This window comes from Salvelinus sp. IW2-2015, unplaced genomic scaffold (assembly GCF_002910315.2).
Source record: "Salvelinus sp. IW2-2015 unplaced genomic scaffold, ASM291031v2 Un_scaffold1273, whole genome shotgun sequence".
NCBI classification, from domain to species: domain Eukaryota; kingdom Metazoa; phylum Chordata; class Actinopteri; order Salmoniformes; family Salmonidae; genus Salvelinus; species Salvelinus sp. IW2-2015.
Genome location: NW_019942811.1, coordinates 73,734 through 96,812, shown reverse-complemented (window position 1 = coordinate 96,812; position 23,079 = coordinate 73,734). Strand labels below are relative to the sequence as shown.

Here is a 23,079-nt window from a genome sequence, read left to right as displayed (position 1 = left end):
CCGGGTGGAGATTATAACAGAACTATGCCAAGATGTTCAAAATATTCATAAGTGACAAGCATGGTCAAATAATAATCATGAATAATTTTCAGTTGGCTTTTCATAGCTGATCATTAAGAGTTGAAAATAGCAGGTCTGGGACAGGTGGCGGTTCCATAACCGCAGGCAGAACAGTTGAAACTGGAATAGCAGCAAGGCCAGGTGGACTGGGGACAGCAAGGAGTCATCATGCCCAGATAGCAGAGCTTCAGGATTGCAGATAGCTGTGTGCTCATGGATTTTTCTAATGGATTCCTTGTAATTCTTTTTCCACCAAACATCCTGGTCTTTTTGGAGATGGGAAATACGAAAGGATTTGATTTAGTCATGTTAACAGTTCTATCAAGAGGTTTATGTGTTCTAGAAAGCAAAAAATGTTAAGCTTATTTGACGCAGCTACACTGAACAAAAATAAAAGCAAGTTTAAAATATATATTTTTTAAATTGAACCTTTATTTAACTAGGCAAGTCAGTTAAGAACAAATTATTATATATACAACTGCCTACCCCGCTCAAACCTGACAACGCTGGGCCAATTGTGCATCACCATATGGGACTCCCAATCACGGCCGGATGTGATACAGCTTGGAATCGAACCAGTGACTGTTGTGCCTCTTGCACTGAGATGCAGTGCCCTTAGACTGCTGCGCCACTCTGAAGCCCAGGTGGATGGATTATCTTGGCAAAGGAGAAATGCGCACTAACAGGGATGTAAACAGATTTGTGCACAACATTTGAGAGAAATAAGCTTTTTGTGCGTATGGAACATTTCTGGGAACTTTTATTTGATCTCATGAAACATGGGACCAACACTTTACCTGTTGCGTTTTATATTTTCGTACAGAAGGAATTGTCAACGTATTTTATATATAATATGTATATGTGCTTTAAGGTAATCTTTGCAAATTAAGCAGCTTGTGTAGGCTGGTTATGGGGTTGTAACTAACTGTGAGAATTGGTATGTCAAGTGACAGTAAAGGAAGTGTTTTCTTTCCAAAGCTTGTTAGTCATCAGTGCTAGGATACGGCCGGCTCCAATTTGCTCCAGCACTTAGGCCCAGCTCTGTTTATGTCTGCCGACGCATTCATGTTATGTCAGAGGCACGTAGTCAATCACTGGGCTCTCTCGTTATCTGTGCCAAATCTCTTCAAGGGACAGGTCCTGTTTCCCCCTCTTCTCACTTACCGTTTTGACAATGCACCCTAGGATACCCAGCCTCTGATTTCAATCACAGCACCCAGTATATTGTAAGCGCTCTAAAGTACGTTAGATTAGCGTTGTTAGACTGCGATAATGCAATGCACCTGGACACACACTTGTTACGCAGATGAAGTGAAGAAGCATTTGTTCTGCTTTAGTTTAGGGAGTAAACTCTGCTGTTTGATAACAGACAATAACAGTCTTTCAGTGACTTGAGACCTTTTCCTAGCTTATTAGCTATGTCATAACCTACAGTATCTTCGTGACCCTTTACAAATGCCTATCTCCTTCCCCGATAGCACACGTGCTGTATTTACACAGAACTGCGTTGGGACACCTTATCTCTGAATTGTTTGTAAAGGTTAAACACATGGGGAAGTCTGGTGTAGACTGTAACGTTTGACTCCAAGCATGTGCCCCTGGCAACGAGGTTTCCAGCCTTGTGTCAGCCAGCTGTCTGTGTCCTTCTTCCAATATCTATACCCCGCTCTCTTCCAACTGTCCTGTAAAATTTAAATCAATAAAATAAAAAAGGAATTGAGTTCTCCTTACACAAAAATATAATTAGATACAAAATAAAGGTTAACACTACACTTTGGTTTTAAGACTTAATTAGTGCACTAACAATTCCTGACCTTGAATTTTTCTTGTTTTCTAGGAGAAGCATTTCTTCCACAAGGTGAACGAGAAGCTCTCCAAACCCAACATCTTCATTCTCAACAACCGCTGGGACGCCTCAGCCAATGAGCCGGAGTACATGGAGGATGTGAGTGACTTACCAACAATAACTGGACATTAATGGAAATTAAGAATTAGTCAAAGTGGAAATTACCTTGTTAACCTCTCTTGGGCACGTGAGACGGTAGCGTCCCACCTCTTCAACAGCCAGTGAAACTGCTGGGTGCCAAATTCAAATACAGAAATACACATGATAAAAATTCAGAAAACAATACATATTTTATATAGGTTTAAAGATTAACTTCTTGTGAATCCAACCACTGTCAGATTTAAAAATGCTTTATGGCGAAAGCATACCTTAAGATTATTTGAGAACATAGCCCACTAGACAATTCATTACAAACAGTAACCAGCCAAGTAGAACAGTTACACACGTCAGAAATAGATACAATTAATCCCTTTGATGATCGTCATATGGTTGCACTCAGCAGACATTCATTTACTCAATAAATGTTCCTTTAGTTCGATAAAGTCTCTTTATATCCAAAAACCTCCTTTTTGTTCGGTTTCTTCAGTAATCCACAGGCTCAAACGCAGTCAAAACAGGAAGACAAAAAAATCTAAATTGTATCTGTAAAGTTCATAGAAACATGTCAAACAATGTTTATATTCAAACCTCTGGTTGTTTTTAGCCTAAATAATCGATARTATTTCAACCGGACAATAACGTCGTCAATTTTAAAAGGTAAACAAGAAACGCACTCTCTCGGTCGTGCGCATGAAAAGGCTCTGTGACACTTTAGGGTCCACTCATTCCGACTGCTCTTACTACTTCATTTTTCAGAATACAAGCCTGGAACTATTTCTAAAGACTGTTGACATCTAGTGGAAGGCATAGAAACTGCAATTTGAGTCCTAAGTCAATGGATACTGTAATGGCATTGAATAGAAAAATAAATAAATAAATAAAAATACTTCCTGAATGGATTTTTCTCAGGTTTTTGCCTGCCAAGTCAGTTCTGTTATACTCAGACACTATTTTAACAGTTTTGCATACTTTAGAGTGTTTTCTATCCAAATCTACCAGTTATATGCATATCATATCTTCTGGGCCCGAGAAGCAGGCAGTTTAATTTGGGCATGCATTTCATCCAAAATTCCAAATGCTGCCCCCTACCCTAGAGAAGTTAACTGGAGTAATAAATCAAAATGTGTGTGACCTGACATGGCTGACTCCACTAATTTTAAGGTGTGTCTGTATTGTATGTCAATTTACAGTAACTAATCAAAGCTGGTGGACATTCTCCTGATTGATGGACCGGGAGTCACTTAGAATCAACTTGGCTACTGTATTGTGGTCGCAGTATTGACGACAAATGCTACTGTCATTTCAATAAATCAGTAAAGTACTTCAATAAAGTAAGCCTACCTTTGGCTGGCTCATGTTCCAGTAGACCTAAATTAGTTTATTTTTCTTTTCCATTTTTCTACTGTGATTATTTTAGCTCACGACAGCATGCATTGCATGATCAATGTTGCAAATGTGAAGTGATTGATCATGTAGGCCTGTTGGATGTTCAAACTTCCAGAACGTTCATAAGTACTTTGCAAACTGTTGGTTTAAAATTCATATCGCTTATTTTTGTGGATCAAATGTTCGTAAATGGAATGAGAAATAATACTATGGTGCCTGGTGAATGTTTTTCCCTGTTCCATATACAGAGCCTCCAGAAATTATTCATACCTCTTGACTTATTCCACATTTTTGTTACAGGCTGAAATCAAAAGGGATTAAATATTTTCTTTCACCCATCTTCACACACTATCCCATAATGACAACGTGRARAAAAAAAAAATTGAGATTTTTGCACATATTGAAACAGAAATCTTTTTTTTTCCATAAGTATTCACACCGATGAGTCTTTCTGGGTCAGTCTCTAAGAGCTTTGCACACCTGGATTGTACAATATTGGCAGTATAATTTTTGTTAAATTCTTCAAGCTCTGTCAAGTTGGTTGTTGATCATGGCTAGACAGCCATTTTCAGGTCTTGCCATAGATTTTCAAGCAGATTTTAAGTTAGAACTGTAACTAGGCCACTCTGCAACATTCCGTGTTGCCTTGGTAATCAACTCCAGTGTATATTTGTCCTTCTGTTTTAGGTTTATTTTCCTGCTGAAAGGAGAATTTGTCTGTCTGGAAAGCAGACTGATCCAGGTTTTCCTCTAGGATTTTGCCTGTGCCTAGCTCTATTCCGTTTCTCTTTTCATCATAAACTCCCTAGTCCTTAACATAACATGATGCAGCCGCCACCATGCTTGAAAATAGTGATGTGTTGTTGGATTTGCCCCAAACATTGCAATTTATATTTTTTTTCTTGCAGTTTTACTGCAAACAGGATGCATGTTTGGGAATTTCATTTTTTATTGAACCTTTTTATTTAACTAGGCAAGCCTTTCGGTTACTGGCCCAACGCTCTAACCACTAGGCTACCTGCCGCCCCATTTTAAATTTAGGGTGTAACTCAACAAAATGTGAATCAAGTTGAGGGGTGTAAATAGTTTCTAAAGCCACCTTTTTTTAATTTTAAGATGGAGGGGAGGGGATTCAACTTAATTTTCAAGTAAATATAGTTAAACAAATGTACCCTAAATGTAAAATTTTAAACTGCTACTGGGTAATAATTTTAGAACCAGAACGGAATGGTCGGGAGAAGATTTATTTCCAAAAGTTCCAAGCTGTCACAACCATTAGTGTGAGACTTGGTTGTCACCAAAGCTGTGCTGTATTCTTTCAGTATGTCATAGTTAATATTCAAAGATGCATTACACACTCAAACATATATATTTTTCAACAAGTATGACAACCGTGGACATTTGCATTACAATTAATCGTTACCCAGAATTCCATGATCATGCACAGCTCTGGAGTTTCTGTTATTGCTATGGGCTTTTAACATTGTGGTGATGTTGCTGTGACGATGCCGTAACGTTCCCCTCCTACAGGTTCGAAAGCAGCACACGGACCGCTGCGTCAACTTCCTGGTGGAGGAGCTGAAGGTGCTGGACCGGGAGCAGGCGCCCAACCACATCTTCTTTGTGTCAGCCAAGGAGGTGCTTAACTCCCGCATGCAGCGCGCCCAGGGTATGCCAGAGTCTGGTAAGCCCGGCCGGGGGTGGTCAAACGGTGGGTGGGGGTGTAGGCAAGCGTGTGTGAATAGTGGTAAACCATGGTGTCCACTGTGGTCAAACCAGGTGTTGGTGGTTGGGTGTGTACTGTGGAAGGATTGGGTGTACTGTGTAGGTGACTGGATGGATTGGGTGTACTGTGTAGGTGACTGGATGGATTGGGTGTGTACTGTGTAGGTGACTGTGGATAGATTGGGTGTGTGGGGTGAGCAAGCAGGCTCACTCAGGCCATGGGTTTTGTCCTGTCCACACTGTTCCTGATAGGCTTCTCCAAATTAGATCCACAGTGTCCCCTCCAAACAACACCTCCCCAGCCAAACTATAAAACTAACTGAAACTTCACTATCAACTCTTGTCAACACCAGCTACATGGGATCAAGGTACTTATGCAGTCCATTGGCTCACATGCTCCAACATGACCTTTTTTTGTTTGGGTGGTGTCTGTCTTGAGCTCTGTTTTTAGCCTGGCGTCCATCTTCTCCGTCTGATGTAGTTTCTGATCCTTTCTAGGTTAAAGGGATATTTCACTTTGAAGCGTTCAGCAGATTTTCAACCTACCTGTTGCGTTTTATCAGGTGTTTGACCACCACCGTTCAAAAGCGAGTGGACCGAAGCGGTGCTCCGCAGAGCTCTTTCCCCATGCTTTTTAACTCACTGCTAACTGATACAAAAGTGAAATGTCCCCTTTTTTTAAATTATTTATTTGTGTAGTAGTTTATAGGCATAATGGTACTAGACTCAGTTTTGGAGAGGTGTGGTGATCTTTGGATGACAATATGACGTTTCCCAGGTGGAGCKTTAGCCGAAGGTTTCCAGGAGAGGCTCAAGGAGTTCCAGAGTTTCGAGAGAATATTTGAGGCAAGTGTTTGTGTGTGTGTGGTTGTGACAATGTCTAACACCCCTCGTTCTCAAGCCTCCGATGGTTTTGATGATTTAAATAAAACTAATTTAATAAGAGAGCCCCACAGTATGAATGTAAAATGAAATGACAGAAGTACATTAATGTATTCCAAGCAATCAAGATGACAGTTAAAACGATGTGTAGTCAAGTCAGACAGTGGCGGCTCCTCAAGGTGCAGCCCAGGACATTCAGAACATGCAGAGCATACCAGGCATACCAGGCTCTGTGTCTCTGAATTCTCTGGACTGGCTTTTCCAGTGGGACTCTGAACATCGTGTTGGACGAGGGACAGAACTGTGTCAAAGTGTGTGCTTGTTATGGTAGAGAAAAGATTAGCAATAGAGAATTCCTTGTCTAAAGCTCAGCTTAGTTACGCTGCCCCATACCATTTACCTCTATAGGGTCGAACACCTGAAGGGAAAGCTGTGTAATGGATAGGAGGTTAACTAGATTATATTCCGTGCCACTGCAGATAGTAGTGTTGACCCATTCTAATCACTATCTCTATGATCCTGTGCTGTGAGAAACAACTCTAGTCTTTCCAACTCATCACCGCACTACTCGTCTCTCCACCAATCACGCGTCTCCAAACCAAGCCCGCCCCGCTGACTCCCTGCTTAGGCCAATCAATGTGCATATTACCATCAATCTGCGTCTTCATTGCTGAAGTCTAGATTTGCTTTGGCGAGGATCATCAATTTCTTTCAGTTTAATTTTCATTCTGTTCACTGTCATTTGTTGTATTGTGTTCTGTTGCCTGCATTTTGTCTGGTCCGAGTTGTTTTATGTTCAGGAAATACTAATCTCCCGTTCTTAGAATTGCTGTACTTCTATGATTTTGCTATGTCTACACTAACACGTTACTGAGAGCCTAAGAACCATGGGGCTGTGACTTGAGATGCAGAGCTGCTGCTGTCATTTTTATTAGTAAAAATTTCCCCACTTGATTGATTTCACAAAATCCTCCATAAATTGCAGCAGCAGGTGTATATCTTGTCCTTTTTTTGTCCTGCCTATACCCTTTTCACACTCGTGCTGACCCGAACCAAACTGTTCTGGCTTCACATGGTCCTTTTCAAACTATGGTGGATGCTTATGGCGCAATCAGGCCAGCACAGCTTGGTTGGGCTCGACTCAGTAGGTTGAAAAGCCCAGTAGGTCGTGTCGCAGCCCCCCGTCACAGTAACGTGTGTTTATATGGCCTCCCAGGAGTGTATCTCGCAGTCAGCAGTGAAAACAAAGTTTGAGCAGCACACTATCAGGGCCAAGCAGATCACTGAAACGGTCAAAGCCATCATGGACGCCATCAACATCAAGGCAGCAGAGAAGAGGTGAGTGTTCTCTGATCCATCCGCTCACAGCCCATCCCTCTTCTTCCTGGATGTTCTGTTTATTCAGTCATTCCCAAATGTTTTGTATGGAAACGGTAACATTTATGATTTAGCATTTTTGTCCAATGACTAAGATGTTTTGGAATGTTAGGTGGGTTCCAACAGGGCAGGCCCAGTACATTTCTAAGTAGTATGGATATTGGAACAAACCTTTGCACATCCTGTGGAAGCACTGATCTACTACGTGTCTCACCTTACCACTTCCTGTGTGTCCTCTAGAGTGGCCTCATTGGAGGACCGTGAGTACCAGRTGGACCGTTTGGCGTTTGTGACGAACCAGCTCCAGCTGCTCATAGAAGACATCAAGAAGAAGATCAAGGCTGTCACAGTGGAGGTGGAGAGCAAGGTAAACCGTGGCCATGGAAAAACATGACTGTTTACAATATGTTTTGAAATTCCTTAAAGCCTCATAACACTGCAGGGAATGGCCTTTCCTGGTCATGCTGCCAACGGCATTTTATGGATTTAATACAGCACCAATCCTCAATCCATTCCAAGGGTTACTTACCCCAGATGGTTAAAAATGTTTGTTTTAGCCAGGTACTGACACAACTGTTTTCTCAAGGTGTCCAGTGCCATGGGCGAAGAGATCTGTCGTCTCAACGTGCTCATCGAGGAGTTCCACTCGGACTTCCACCCCTCGCCCCACATCCTCAAGCGTTACAAATCAGTGCGTTTGAGTACCGTTACACCAATGACTGACACACAGGTCTTCTCCATGAAATGGAAGCGTTGTCACTGATGTAGCACACGTAGCATTTAGGTTAGGAGCATCAGGACTCTATAACATCTCAGTAGTGACCTCTCTTCTACGCACTCTGTTTCTGTAACCACTCCATGACCACCTGACCCTTCCTTACAGGAGCTGCTGAGCCACATCGAGCAGGGCATGGGTAAGAACCTGGCCTTCCGCTGCTCCAACGCTGTCAACGCCTCCGTGCAGTCCTCCCAGAGAGACATGATCGGTAGGTAGGGAGCAGTCCTCCCAGAGAGACGTGATCGGTAGGTAGGGAGCAGTCCTCCCAGAGAGACGTGCTGGTAGGTAGGGAGCAGTCCTCCAGAGAGACGTGATCGTAGGTAGGGAGCAGTCTCCAGAGAACGTGAATCGGTAGGTAGGGAGCAGTCCTCCCCGAGAGACGTGATCGGTTAGGTAGGAGCAGTCTCCAGAGAGAGTGATCGTAGGTAGGGAGCAGTCCTCCAGAGGACGTGATCGGTAGGTAGGGAGCCGTCCTCCCAGAGAGACGTGATCGGTAGGTAGGGAGCAGTCCTCCCAGAGAGTGTGATTGGTAGGTAGGGAGCAGTCTTCCCCAGAGAGACGTGATTGGAGGTGGGGCGCAGTCCTCCCCAGAGGACGTGATTGGTAGGTGGGGCGCAGTCCCTCCCAGAGACGTGATTGGTAGGTGGGGCGCAGTCCTCCCAAGAGAGACGTGATTGGTAGGTGGGGCGCAGTCCTCCCCAGAGAGACGTGATTGGTAGGTGGGCGCAGTCCCTCCCAGAGAGACGTGATTGGTAGGTGGGGAGCAGTCCTCCCAGAGAGACGTGATTGGTAGGTGGGGGAGCAGTCCCTCCCCAGAGAGACGTGATTGGTAGGTAGGGAGCAGTCCTCGCCCAGAGAGACGTGATTGGTAGGTAAAGAGCAGTCCCTCCCCAGAGAGACGTGATTGGTAGGTAGGGAGAGTCCTCCCACAGAGAGACGTGATTGGTAGGTAGGGAGCTGTCCCTCCCAGAGAGACGTGATTGGTAGGTAGGGAGCAGTCCCTTCCCCAGAGAGACGTGATTGGTAGGTAGGGAGCTGTCCTCCCAGGAGACGTGATTGGTAGGTAGGGAGCTGTCTCCCAGAGAGACGTGATTGGTAGGTAGGGAGCTGTCCTCTCCAGAGGAGACGTGATTGGTAGGTAGGGAGCTGTCCTCCCCAGAGAGACGTGATTGGTAGGTAGTGGTGCACCATGTAACACAACCCATAAATAAATACTTATATTTGGCTAGCCCTGGTCATGTCTGGTCTCGTGTTGTTAGCACAAACTTATCTGGGATCAGGTTTCGGTCATGACACGGCTCATAGCCCCCCAAGTGTTTTGTCATGAGGTGTGTGTGTGTGTGGTGTGTGTGGTGGTGTGTGTGTGTGTGTGAGTGACACGGCCACCAATCATAAAGCAGACTGACGTCAATGTTATTGACCTCTATAATGTTCAGGACTGGGACTATTGCAGAAGGGAGTAAACCAATTGAATGAGAGGAAAGTACGCCTAGCACCAAAGGATTGTTCCATATTGCTCTCTTCTCACCCATCTATTCCTCTTGGATCATTGTGTATTTAGACACTATTATGGAAAGGAGGGCCATTTTTGTAACAGTTGAATAGGGTGCCAATTCAGGTTCTATAACACAGCTTCCACTGATCCAGTTCTGTCAAATCTCTGACTTCAAGGAAATCAGGAAGCATTCAAAGTGTTTGGGTCTGTCATCTAGACCCTTCAAACTTAACTCTGGACCTTGAAGACAGTTCAGTTCCACCGGTTTTTTTTGTCCCCACATTGTACCCGTTTAATTAGGGACTGATTTAGACCTGGGACACCAGGTGGGTGCAATGAATGATCAGGTAGAACATAACCAGCAGGCTCTCAACTCGTAGGGTTAGTTGAATACCCCTGCTCTAGATTGGTGTCATTCTTTCCTTGTTTTCCCACCACCAGAGAGTCTGCAGCCTCTGCTGCCCCCTGCTGTTCAGATACAGATGCTGGTGCCCTGTCACAAGTTTGACCTGAGCTACGACCTGAACTGTGCCACGCTCTGCTCGGACTTCCAGGAAAACATAGAGTTCCAGTTCTCRATGGGTTGGACGGCGCTGGTCAACCGCTTCCTGGGGCCCACCAACGCCAATCGGGCCCTCATGCTGGTCGACAAGAACTTCCCGGTAAGGTGGCTCCAGGGTTGAMGTTTCCCCTAGGTGCAGAGCTAGAATCAGCTTCCTCTACCAATSTTACCCATAACCATTGGTGAGTGGGGGAAATACAAAACTGACCCAAGATCAGCGTGTAGGGGGCAACTTCACCTTACGTAAGGCATAACGGTGAGAAATGATGGGGATAGATGTCATCTGTAGTGTATTATGTTGTATAAAAGGTATGACATGTTATGACTGTACTAGATGGTTAAGAGTTGTGATGCTGGTTGACCAGCATCTTCAGGTAACCACAGTGAAAACACATGGGTGGGTTGAATGGTAACTCCAGAGTGCAGGGTCCAATCCCCACGTCCACCTCTCTCACTGTCTCTTCCATCTGTGTCCACCTCTGTTTCCATGTCTAATCAAGCATCACAAAACCCAAGGCTGAGGAATAGTCGTTGGTGAGGATTGGTGATATGTTCTTGGTGTTGTATAGATAGTTTTGGTCATGAAGTGTATGTGGACACCTGCTTGTCAAACATCTCATTCCAAAATCATGGGCATTAATATGGAGTTGGTCCCCCCCTATAACAGCCTCCACTCTTATGGGAAGGCTTTCCACTAGATGTTGGAATATTTCTGCAGGGACTTGCTTCCATTCAGCCACGAGCATTAGTGAGGTCGGGCGCTGATGTTGGGCAATTAGCCCTGGCTCACAGTTGAAGTTCCAATTAATTCCAAATGTGTTTGATAGGGGTTGAGGTCAGGGCTCTGTGCAGGCCAGTCAAAGTTGGAAGCACAGAATTGTCTGAAGTCATTGTATGCTGTAGCATTACGATTTCCCTTCACTGGAGCGACGGGGCCTAGCCCGAACCATGAAAAACAGCCCCAGACCATTATTCCTCCTCCACCAAACTTTACAGTTGGCGCTATGCATTGGGGCTGGTAGCGTTCTCCTGGTATCTGCCAAAACAAGATTTGTTCGCTGGACTGCCAGATGGTGAAGCGTGATTATCGCTCCAGAGAACCTGTGTCTATTGCTCCAGAGTCCAATGGCGGCCAGCTTTACACCACTCCAGTCGACGCTTGGCATTGCACTTGTGTGTGCGGCTACTCGGCCATGGAAACCCATTTCATAAAGCTCCCAATGACCAATTATTGTGCTGACGTTGCTTCMGGAGGCAGTTTGGAACTCTGTAGGGAATGTTGCAAAAAAGGACTTACGATTTTTACACACTACGTGCTTCAGCACTTGGTGGCCCCGTTCTGTGAGCTTGTGTGGCTTACCACTTCACAGCTGAGCCGTTGTTGCGCCTATACGTTTCCACTGCACAGTAACACTACTTACAGTTGACCAGAGCAGCTCAAGCAGAGCAGAAATTTGATGGACTAACTTGTTGGAAAGGTGGCATCCTATGACGGGCCACGTTGAAAGTCACTGAGCTCTTCAATAAGGCCATTCTACTGCCAATGTTTGTCTATGGAGATTGCATGGCTGTGTGCTCAATTTTATACCTGTCAGCAATGGGTGTGGCTGAAATATCAGAGTCCACTAATTTGAAGGGGTGTCCACATACTTTTGTGTATGTATACAGTACCAGTCAAAGGTTTGGACACCTACTCATCAAATCAAACTTTATTTGTCACATGCGCAGAATACAGCAAGTGTAGACTTTACTTTGAAATGCTTACTTAAAAGCCCTTAACCAACAGTGCAGTTCAAGTAGAGTAAAGAAAATATTTACCAAGTAGACTTAAATAAAAAGTAACACAATAAGAAGAACAACGAGGCTATATACAGGGGGCACTTGTACTGTGTTGGGGTACAGGCTGGTTGAGGTAATCTGTACATGTAGGTGGGGGTAAAGGGACTATGCATAGGTAACAAACAGCGAGTAGCAGCAGTGTACAAAAGGGAGGGGGGGTCGATGTAAAAAGTCCGGTAGCGAGCTTATTAATTGTTCAGCAGTCTTATGGCTTGGGGGGGGGTAGAAGCTGTTGAGGAGCCTTTTGGTCCTAGGCTTGGTGTTCCGGTAGCGCTTGCCGTGTGGTTGCAGAGAAAAGTCTAACTTGGGTGACTGGAGTCTGCCAATTTTATGGGCTTTCCTCTGACACTGCCATTCAAGGGTTTTTCTTTATTTGTACTATTTTCTACATTGGAGAATACAAGTGAAGACATCATCTATGAAATAACACATGGAATCATGTAGTAACCAAAAAAGTGTTAAACAAATCAAAATATATTTTAGATTCTTCCAAATAGCCACCTTTTTGCCTTGACAGCTTTGCACAMTCTTGGCATTCTCTCAACCAGCTTCACCTGGAAAGCTTTTCCAACAATCTTGAAGGAGTTCCCACATATGCTGAGCACTTGTTGGCTGCTTTTCCTTTACTCTGCCGTCCAACTCATCCCAAACCATCTCAATTGGGTTGAGGTCGGGGGATTGTGGAGGCCAGGTCTCTGATGAGCGCTCCGTCTTGGTCAAATAGTGCTTCCACAGCCTGGAGCTGTGTTGGGTCATTGTCCTGTTGAAAAACAAATGATAGTCCCACTAAGTGAAACCAGATGGGCTGGTGTATCGCTGCAGAATGCTGTGGTAGCCATGCTGGTTAAGTGTCCTTGAATTCTAAATAAATCACTGACAGTGTCACCAGCAAAGCACCTCCATGCTTCATGGTGGGACACATGCAGAGATCATCCGTTCACCTACTCTGCGTCTCACAAAGACACGGCGGTTGGAACCAAAAATCTCAAATTTGGACTCCAGACCAAAGACAGATTTCCACCTGTCTAATGTCCATTGCTCATGTTTCTTGGCCCAAGCAAGTCTCTTCTTATTAGTGTCCTTTTAGTAGTGGTTTCTTTGCAGCAATTCGACCATGAAGTCTGGATTCACACAGTCTCCTCTGAACAGTTGATGTTGAGATGTGTCAGTTACTTGAACTCTGTAGAATTTATTTGGGCTGCAATTTCTGAGGTGCAGTTAACTCTAATGCAACTTATCCTCTGCAGCAGAGGTAACTCTGGGTCTTCCTTTCCTGTGGCGGTCCTCATGAGAGCCAGTTTCATCATAACGCTTGATGGGTTTAATCTTTGCTTATTTGAGCTGTTCTTGCCATATTATGGACTTGATCTTTTACCAAATAGGGCTATCTTCTGTATACCACRCCTACCTTGTCACAACACAACTGATTTGGCTCAAACGCATTAAGAAGGAAAGAAATTCCACAAATGTAACTTTTAACAAGGCACACCTGTTAATTGAAATGCATTCCAGATGACTACCTCATGAAGCTGGTTGAGAGAATGCCAAGAGTGTGCAAAGCTGTCATCAAGGCAAAGGGTGGCTACTTTGAAGAATCTCAAATATGTAAAATATATATTTTGATTTATTTAACACTTTTTTGTTGGTTACTACATGTTTCCATGTGTTATTTYAGTTTTCATGTCTTCACTATTCTACAATGTAGAAAATAGTCAAAATAAAGAAACCCTTGACTGTGTAGGTGTCCCAACTTTTGACTGGTACTGTCTGTATGTTTAAACATGACTGAAATAGATGCATAGTAGATATGTTTTAACATGTAATGAATGATATAGAATAGACATGCCATTGATACCTCTTCAAAATATGAATTAAATGTGTCGTTCTCTTTCTGTTCCATTCATATATTCTGGCTTTTATTAAAGTTACTGAAATTATAAATTACATGCGCYGTTTGACCAGTGAAACAATGGATCAGTTTGGAACCCAGGTTTGGAACCCAGGTTATCATTAGTGGTTCTTTTTATTCAAATTAACTGGTAGTTAATTTCCTACATCGTCTCAATAACATCCCAGGTTTAGAATGTAATATTAGGAATCCACCACACTCAGTAAGCCTGTGTCTGTCTCTCCTGTTCAGATGACGCGCTCCCTGTCCACCACACCCTCCAGCGGACCCTCCAGTGTTGCCGTTGCCCAGCCCCAGGACGCCACGCTCTCCCAGGAGGACCTGATGATGTCCATGGCCACSAACGTGGCCTCCCTCGCCTCCCGCACGTCCATGAGTATGGTCATCGTCGGAGGAGTGGTGAGTAGTTGTCTTTCTGCACCCACCCTCCAGGTCACCAATCTGGCAACCTGTTTAGTTATACAGGGCTACACTGTATGGCTGGGGCTTTAATCCAGCTGGTAGAATACTTTATTTTTCACCACAAAAATACAACTTTGTTTTTCCAGAATGTAGGTGGGTGCTGCTCTYCAACTTCCCTTCAATGTTTTGGAAACTATTTTATAACAACACCCCMAGATTAGGCCTGTCAACCCATAGAGGTACACTGCTCAAACTACAACCYACCTCTCCCGTGTGTGTCCTAGGTGTGGCGGACGGTGGGCTGGCGGCTCATAGCCCTGTCGGCCTCCATGTACGGCCTGCTCTACCTGTGGGAGAAGCTCACGTGGACCACCAARGCCAAGGAGCGTGCCCTGAAGCGCCAGTTTGTGGACTACGCCACAGAGAAGCTGCAGCTGATTGTCAGCTTCACCAGTGCCAACTGCAGCCACCAGGTCCAGCAGTAAGTACAGTCTGCACCTCTGGGAATGAGGATACTCTCTTAAAGGGGAAGTTTCCCCTGACATCAAGGTTTGTTTCTATTGTAGACTGCTTTTGAGGTATGAAAATGGCTGTCAGTCAATATTCCTGTGTCATCTGTCGAGGTAGACCTTGTGGTGTTCATTCAGACAAATCTGCAGGCCTCAATCCCAGTACAGTAACTCATAGTTGAGCCTCGTATGTAGATGTTTCTGAAGACACTTCCTTTATGAATCAATTCACTACTGATGTATTGTATGGGGCTGAATCTGCTGATAGACAAATCTACRCCCCCACCCCATCTTTTCTGTGAAGTGGGTAATAAAATAAGTGATGCATGCTTTGATCTTTGCGTTGCCCAGGGAGATGGCCACGACCTTTGCTCGGCTGTGTCAGCAGGTTGACCTGACAAAGAGGGAGCAGGAGGGAGAAATCAGCCGACTGACCGCCAAGGTCCAGACTCTGGAGACCGTCCAGTGCCGCTCCAAGATCCTCCGGTCAGTCTAGCTTTCTCCTGGGTCCAGTGTTACCCCTGCCATTGCCACCCCTGCATAGCTCTGTTAAAATAGTTCACCCCCCAATGGTTTGCATTTAACATTTTTGATGCCCGTGGTGCTTTGCCTCGAATGTAATTTCTTCACCATTGGTTATATTGAGGGTTAAAGGTCAGTTGTAACCTTAACTGCATGTGTAGGTGTTTTGACCTCAGTTATAATTGGTTCTACAACAATATTGTACCAATAGGTGTGATCTGTTTGTAACAGCTTTCCCCCATGGTTTCAGGCACAAAGCCACAGAGTTGGAGAGGCAGTTGGAGACTTTTACAGACCAATATCTGAATCCCCATCATTGATGGACTGGTCCTCTTCACTGGAGCTTGTCTTGGCATTGACTCGCCATGCCTGGACTCCCCTCCCCCTCAATAGTATTCCTCCTGGAATTTCCACACCTCAAAACAGATGTTTCTCTAAGAGATTTGTGGAAGTGTCCAGTCCTCCACACACATTGAAGGATTTTGCAGAGAACAAACTGCCTGTTTGTTGAACTAACACAACTGCCTGTATTAAACTCAAACTGAATCAGTTGTGTGAATACAGTTCCAAAGTTGGAGACAACCTGGGCGCTGTATCCTGTACATTGTTTTCTACTGCTCTTTTAACTGAATATGCCTTTTACTCATGAAGTAAATGTGTGTTTGGACAAATGTAGGCATGTGATTTTCCTTCAGTGCTGAATTTGTTCTGGTTCACCCTTGGTACTGGTACCACCATTGTATATAAAGACAATTTGGAAAGTATTCAGACAGCCTTATTCTTTTGCTGATCGATCTACACACAATACCCCATCAAGGCAAAGGGTGGCTACTTTGAAGAATCTCATTATTTTAATTTGTTTAACATTTTTTTGGGTTACATGATTTCATAGTTTTGATGTCTTCACTATTATTCAACGTAGAAAAATAGTAAAAATAAAGAAACCCTTGAATAAGTTTTTTTTTGTACATTTATTTTTTACAATGGGGTACCAAGGGCCAACCAGAACAAATTCAGCTCTGAATGGAAATCACATGCCTAAACACTCACACAAATTTACTTCAGGAGTTAGTGAAAGGCAGATGCAGTTTGAGGGACCTACTTGAATTCAGCAAATACCTTTTCAGATTCAACAACTTGAGTCATGTCTGACTGAGGAAATAGTGTAGATAATCTTAACTAGAAGCATTTTGTAGTTCCTCTGCTGTTTCTACTAATTTGACCTGTCAAGATGGAACAATCTCCACTTTGTAAAAAAAAAAGTTATCTTGAATAAATGTAAATACCTCTTACCAGAATTGATTAAAATAATATGCTATGTAATTGTCTGGATGCTTTTAGTTTTTTTTTCTCAAGAATAGCATTTGTTGTACAATCTCTAATGGACTCAAAATGAAGAACTCCACTTAGAAGTGGAAAGGGGATGTACAGTGCCTTGCAAAAGTATTCATCCTATTTTGTTGCATCACAACCTGTAACTTAAATAGATTTGTGGGGGGATTTCATGTAATGGACATAAGTGTCCAAATTGTTGAAGCGAAACCAAAATAACTTGTTTCAAAAAAGTTGGGCGTGCATATGTATTCACCCCTTTGCTAAGAAGCCCCTAATTAGATCTGGTGCAACCAATTACCTTCAGAAGTCACATTGCACACAGGTGGACTTTGTGTCACGTGATCTCAGTGTATATATATATATATATATATACACACACAACTGTTCTAAAAGGCCCCAGAGTCTGCAACACCACTAAGCAAGGAGCACCCCCAAGCAAGGAGCACCAAGGAGCTCTCCAAACAGGTTGGGTTATTAAAAAAATATCAACCTTTGAACATCCCACGGAGCACCATTAAATCCATTAAGAAATGGAAAGAATATGGCACCACAAACCTGCCATGAGAGGGCTGCCCACAAACTCACAGACCAGGCAAGGAGGGCATTAACCAGAGGCAACAAAGAGACCAAAGATAACCCTGAAGGAGCTGCAAAGTTCCACAGCGGGGATTGGAGTATCTGTCCATAGGACCACTTTAAGCCATACACCACAGAGCTGGGCTTTACAGAAGAGTGGCCAGAAAAAAGCATTGCTTAAAGAAAAAAAATAAGCAAACACGTTTGGTGTTCGCCAAAAGGCATATGGGAGACTCCCCAAACATWTGGAAGAAGGTACTCTGGTCTGAGCTTTTTGTCCATCAAGGAAAATGCTTTGTCTGGTGCAAACCCAACACCTCTCATCACCCCGAGAACACCATCCCCACAGTGAAGCATGGTGGTGGGGATKTTTTTCATCTGCTGTGACTGGGAAACTGGTCAGAATTGAAGGAATGATGGCGCTAAATACAGGGAAACTCGAGGGGAAACCTGTTTCAGTCTTCCAAAGATTTGAGACTGGGACAGAGGTTCACCTTCCAGCAGGACAATGACCCTAAGCATACTGCTAAAGCATCAATCGAGTGGTTTAAGGGGAAACATTTGAATGTTTGGAATGTCCTAATCAAAGCCCAGACCTCAATCCAATTGAGAATCTGGGGTATGACTTAAAGATTGCTGTACACCAGCCGAAGCCATCCAACTTGAAGGAGCAGTTATGCCTTRAAGAATGGGCAAAAATCCCAGTGGCTAGATGTGCCAAGAGACTTGCAGCTGTAATTGCTGCAAAAGGTGGCTCTATAAAGTATTGCCTTTGGGGGGAGGTGAATAGTTATGCATGCTCAAGTAGTTTKTTTTGTCTTATTTCTTGTTTGTTTCACAATAAAACATATTTTGCATCTTCAAAGTGATAGGCATGTGTCAATCAAATGATACAAACCCCCCAAAAATCTATTTTAATTCCAGGTTGTAAGGCAACGAAATAGAAAAAATGCCAAGGGGGTTGAATACTTTCACAAGCCACTAACAGTTGCTCAAAGAAAAGCTTTTACTGAACGGTAGATGGTCAGCGTTCAAGCAACTATTGTTTGAAAAGTCATTTGTTAACCAATTTGTATCAGTTTTCTCATCATAATAGGCTTCAACACATAAATCCTTGTTAAAAGCTTTTTTTATTGGTTACAATATCAACTCCTGGCAACCCATCAGTATCACCAAGCCACTGTACAAATACAAAAAAAAAAAATCTGGTGTGAAAGACTATATAAAAAAAACTTATTCCATAACAAGTGATTATAATGTCACACAATAGCACTGTCAGAGTCATCATGGCACCAAGTCCCTGGGTTTCACTGGCTTAAAACACAAACAAATAAATAAAGATATCTATTAAGACTGTCCCAATAGATCCAACAGCCAAAAGGCAGTGCATTCCTTTGTGTTTGTGGTGATCACTAAATGTAATGCTTATTATCAACGTCTGTTTGTTTTTCTCTATACACGCTCCTCCGTTTTCAGAACTTTGTCCAAACTCTGAAGACGTAAAAGGCGCACCTCTAAAAATACTGCTTTGATAATATTCTACCTCAATCCCCAAGGCAAGACCGTCCACAAGTCAACAGAACACATGCTGCTTCCTTACTTTTGCTTAGACCTGGAAATCCAGGCAAGTACACTCTCAGGCTTTTTAATGACTGAATATATATGTCAAGGAGACTTAAAAAAAAAACATCACACACACTGTTCGTTGCAGCCTGAGGCTCAGCATCCCATCAGGTAGGATACTCGTTGTCATGGCTGCTCTTACCAAATAGTCATTTCATATGATGAATACAACTATAGAAGACCGTAAAGAAATACAATGACATGGTCAAATACAGGGAGGTTGAGCACCTTCGACTACTGAAGCCTAGAAACCATTGGTCCCAGCTAACCAACATGATCAGTGGGACTGCACAGGCACATTTCAATGCGGTCACTATTTCAGGTTAAAATCGTTAATATCGGTGCATCTTATAGGGTGCTGTGGTCAAGCCTCAATTATCAGTGTTATAGGACATCCTTTTTTGGTCATGAATAGCAATGGTGCTCTGTTGTCCCAGGTGATGTCTGAGCTGAGGAATCAACACAATCAACCTTGCTTTCAGGAGTTGGGGATTGTTTCACTGGCAGCCATGTTGGTGTAAAAAAAAAAAAAAAAAGACCAAACTTCATCCTGCCATTTTGTTATGTCTTTCCTGTCTTAAAAAGGGACACATTTCTCATTGGATCCTCATCATTCACAATGAGATTAATTTAATTTGGGGAAAACAAAGTGTTTTAATAACATTGAAGGAATGTCCATATGTTCTGGGCACTTCTCTTTTATTGGGCACTTGGGCAACAGAGGACCTTGTTACAGGCCAAGCGTAATAAAATTACACTGATTTGATTCAGATTTAGGGGAGAGAAGAAAAAAAAGCTGCCACTTTCTGTAAGCAAGCGAAGAGAAACAGTCAACTGTCAATGATGACATGTTTTCAGTTCACAGCTGTGGGTCAGCAAATGACATTGGCACAAATGTGAAAGCTAACACACCCGACATGTATGTTACCCACACGAATCAGTGAGAACTTCAACACTGATATGGAATACTTTTTCCATCAAAGTCACCTCCAAGATGTGTTTTTGGGGCTTAATAAACCACCAGCCATTTCTTTAACATTTATCCAATTAATGCAAAGCCAGGTAAAGCAGCTAAAAACATACAACTAAATAAACGTATAAAAAAATTTAAAAAATCACTATATGATCACAGGGTGCTCCTTGTAATCAATAAATACAACATTGTATGGTAGAAATCAGAATTGTATAAAATAATATACAACACTTTTGAGAACTGCATGCGGTTGTGGTCATCTGCTTGGCTTTTAGTGTTTACTATAGTACTGATGTGGCTCTGTGCTTCACAATTGCTTGATTTCAGCAAATCATTTGACTGTTATAGCAGGTTAAAGCCTGCCTCATTCTTTACCCAGTGCCAATTTTTCTAAACGAGACAATTATCTTCTAACGTTCTCTTGGGGCCCACTGAAATAGTGGTGCCTCATTAGGCAACTGGGTGATTGAGGTCAACTGAAATGTTGGAAAAAGTGAGTTTCTGGCCAGTTCCGGTCAATGTTGGCAATGAGATTGGCAGAATGATCTCAAGCCACAGATCCTTCTAATACGAACCACATGGATCCAATGCATGTACTAATATATATATAGTTGTTTAGGAAGTTAGGGTGTATAACTAAAGAAATAGGCACCCTTATTCAAGTGTTGCCTCCAAACCAAAGTTTTCTTGCGAGGAAAACGGAAGATGACTGATGCACAAACTAACAAAGGTCTTGTGACAGACACAGGCAACTGCCAAAATAAAGAATACATCAACATAAAGTGTGTTAAGTTGTTGGGCCACCATGAGCTGTCAGAACAGCTTCAATGCACTTTGACAGAGATTCTACAAGTGTCTGGAACTTTATTGGAGGGATGCAACACCATTCTTCCAAGAGAAATTCCAGCATTTGGTGTTTTGTTGATGTTGGTGGAAAACGCTSTCAGGCGCYGCTCCAGAAYCTCCCACAAGTATTCAATTGGGTTGAGATCTGGTGACTGAGAAGGCCATGGAATATGACTTACATTGTTTTCATTCTCATCAAACCATTCAGTGACCACTCGTGCCCTGTGGATGGGGGCATTGTCATCCTATGGGGGCAAAGCCATGGTAGCCAAAATAATGGCCTGCCCAGCATTTTAATACATGACCCTAAGCATGATGGGATGTTAATTTCTAAACTCAGGAACCACACCTGTGTGGAAGCACCTGCTTTCAATACACTTTGTAGCCCTCATTTACATCCTTTTGGCAGTTACCTGTACCTTCTCCCTGCTGTTGGGAAGTATGTTGCATGTGTTCTTTGCTTACATTTGAGGGGCATAATCTAGCCCTCTACCAAGTTAACTTTCTTCTCCAGCAATACTTAAAACTGTTGATAACGTTTGTTTTGGTGAGGGGGGGGGGGGAAAGTGTTGAACAAGGACCAACATTTTTTTATAATAACATTACAGGCTTATGGTGGCACTGGTGATTTTTAGTGACAAGATTTTTTAAACCAACAGCGTTAACGTTACTCACTCAACTAAACCACCCTGTTGATGGTTTATCAAGAATTTCTCAAATAAAATTGAAGATGACATAGCAAGAAGCTATTAAAGGCATCTTCCCTCGAGTCCACTCAGGGAAGGAATGACAGGATTTACTCACAGCTCATTGAGCAGTCATTTTTTTCACATCTTAAYGCGTCGACTGACCAGCCTCTGGTAGAGACTGTATAGACTGCAAGCATTTCCAATTCTCTGTACTTCTTTAGTCCTATGATATAGGCCTGAGCTAGCTCACAGTAGCCCCATGATCACATTCCTTAGAACCCTCCCCTGTCAGTTTGGAGCCCTACGTTTGATACCATTGGGCCCTAGATTTCCCTATCCTCAGTGGTCAGATGGAGGCCGCCATTGTAAATAAGAAATTGTTCTTAACTGACTTGCCTAGTTAAATAAATGGTTAAATGTAAAGGCTTTGGCCTTTGGGGTATATGCAGTAAAGCCTCCATTAGTAATTGATCGCAACATATGTATTACACATCACACTATTGTTGATTTGCAAGGCGTGGGCGTGATGTAATACTATTTGCCATACAATCGCGGTTTTGAACTTAGCCCAAGACCCCATTTGTAAGGGCTCGAGGCTGTAGTTTCACGCTGTTTTGAGTTTGTTASACTGCAGAGAGACTGTGCCTCCAACAACTACAGTGGCTGTGTATCACAGCCCAGTTGAACTAGTTTCTAGAAAAAGGGATTTGGCTAAAACTGCGGCATGACTAAAAAAAACTAACCTTATTAGTCCGTCKCTACAAAACGACCACAACAGTTGTGTTCCAAAAAAACAACATGTTTGTTGAGAGGAATGCCACCAGTTCATAACTCATATCGTTACCTATCATCAACATGAATATACAGTATTTTAGTTACAGTACATGTGTGCATGCCTTTGCCGGGTAGACCATCACACGTGCACACACACACAGAAATGTCCATTATGTTGTACATGAGGCAAGTGACAAAATCAGAATTGTGTTATCGTCTAGTACTGTGAATATTATATACATTAAACAATTTAAGGCAAATAAAACAAAAAAGGGTGGGATAAAAACTACAAAAATATATACATACACATTATATATGCATATATATACACACACACACATAATGCTATGCATATATACTGTATTTATATATACATTTTACACACGGACTGTCCTCTAATTTGGCGGTAACCACGGTAACATGCGCTCTAGAGCCCCCCCATCCAAAAACAAGAGGGGATGCGAGGGTTTGGGGGGTTTTTCTCTTTTTTTTCTTCTTCATCTCGTTTCGGAATTTTTGTGTTTTTTGATTGGCCATTCTAACGGTGGGTACTGAGAGCTCTGTGGTTTTAATTGGTGGGTAAAAAAAAATGTCACCTGGAAAAGGTAGAAAGAGTTATTTCTTTCTCCCAGCGGTGCCGGCTGTGGATTGGACGGGTGGAAGGTGGGAGGTGGTGGTGGGAGACAGTGTTCACCCTCAAGTCCAGCCCAGTAGTATGGGTGGGTGGGATGGTGGAGGGGGGGAGGAGGACGTGAGCTGGAGGGTTTAATTCCAGATTCTGAGGAAACTGTCCCATGAGCCCGTGGCTACAGCCATGCCGTCGTCTGTCACGCCTAAACAGCTCACCCTGTTGTCGTGACCGGCCAGGACAC

General features: G+C 43.1%; 2 protein-coding genes across 3 annotated transcripts in view; one reads left to right on the top strand and one right to left on the bottom strand.

Annotated features, from left to right (window-relative positions):
* Nucleotides 1-21,300, top strand: part of LOC112070274 (mitofusin-1) — a 26,408-nt gene extending 5,108 nt beyond the window's left edge. Inside the window, exons 7-18 of the mRNA XM_024137698.2 lie at nt 1,898-2,005; nt 4,922-5,075; nt 5,895-5,962; nt 7,215-7,336; nt 7,616-7,742; nt 7,962-8,066; nt 8,259-8,361; nt 10,090-10,310; nt 14,190-14,357; nt 14,645-14,841; nt 15,221-15,355; nt 15,642-21,300. Of these exons, the coding sequence (XP_023993466.1) occupies nt 1,898-2,005; nt 4,922-5,075; nt 5,895-5,962; nt 7,215-7,336; nt 7,616-7,742; nt 7,962-8,066; nt 8,259-8,361; nt 10,090-10,310; nt 14,190-14,357; nt 14,645-14,841; nt 15,221-15,355; nt 15,642-15,711 (1,578 nt within the window). The 3' untranslated portion in view covers nt 15,712-21,300. The remainder of the gene's footprint in view (nt 1-1,897; nt 2,006-4,921; nt 5,076-5,894; nt 5,963-7,214; nt 7,337-7,615; nt 7,743-7,961; nt 8,067-8,258; nt 8,362-10,089; nt 10,311-14,189; nt 14,358-14,644; nt 14,842-15,220; nt 15,356-15,641) is intronic.
* The window catches only part of LOC112070273 (guanine nucleotide-binding protein subunit beta-4), a 32,067-nt gene continuing 27,401 nt past the window's right edge, over nt 18,414-23,079 (bottom strand). For both annotated transcript variants that reach the window (XM_070438899.1, XM_024137697.2), the window contains one exon: nt 18,414-23,079. In XM_070438899.1, the coding sequence (XP_070295000.1) occupies nt 22,973-23,079 (107 nt within the window). In that variant the 3' untranslated portion in view covers nt 18,414-22,972.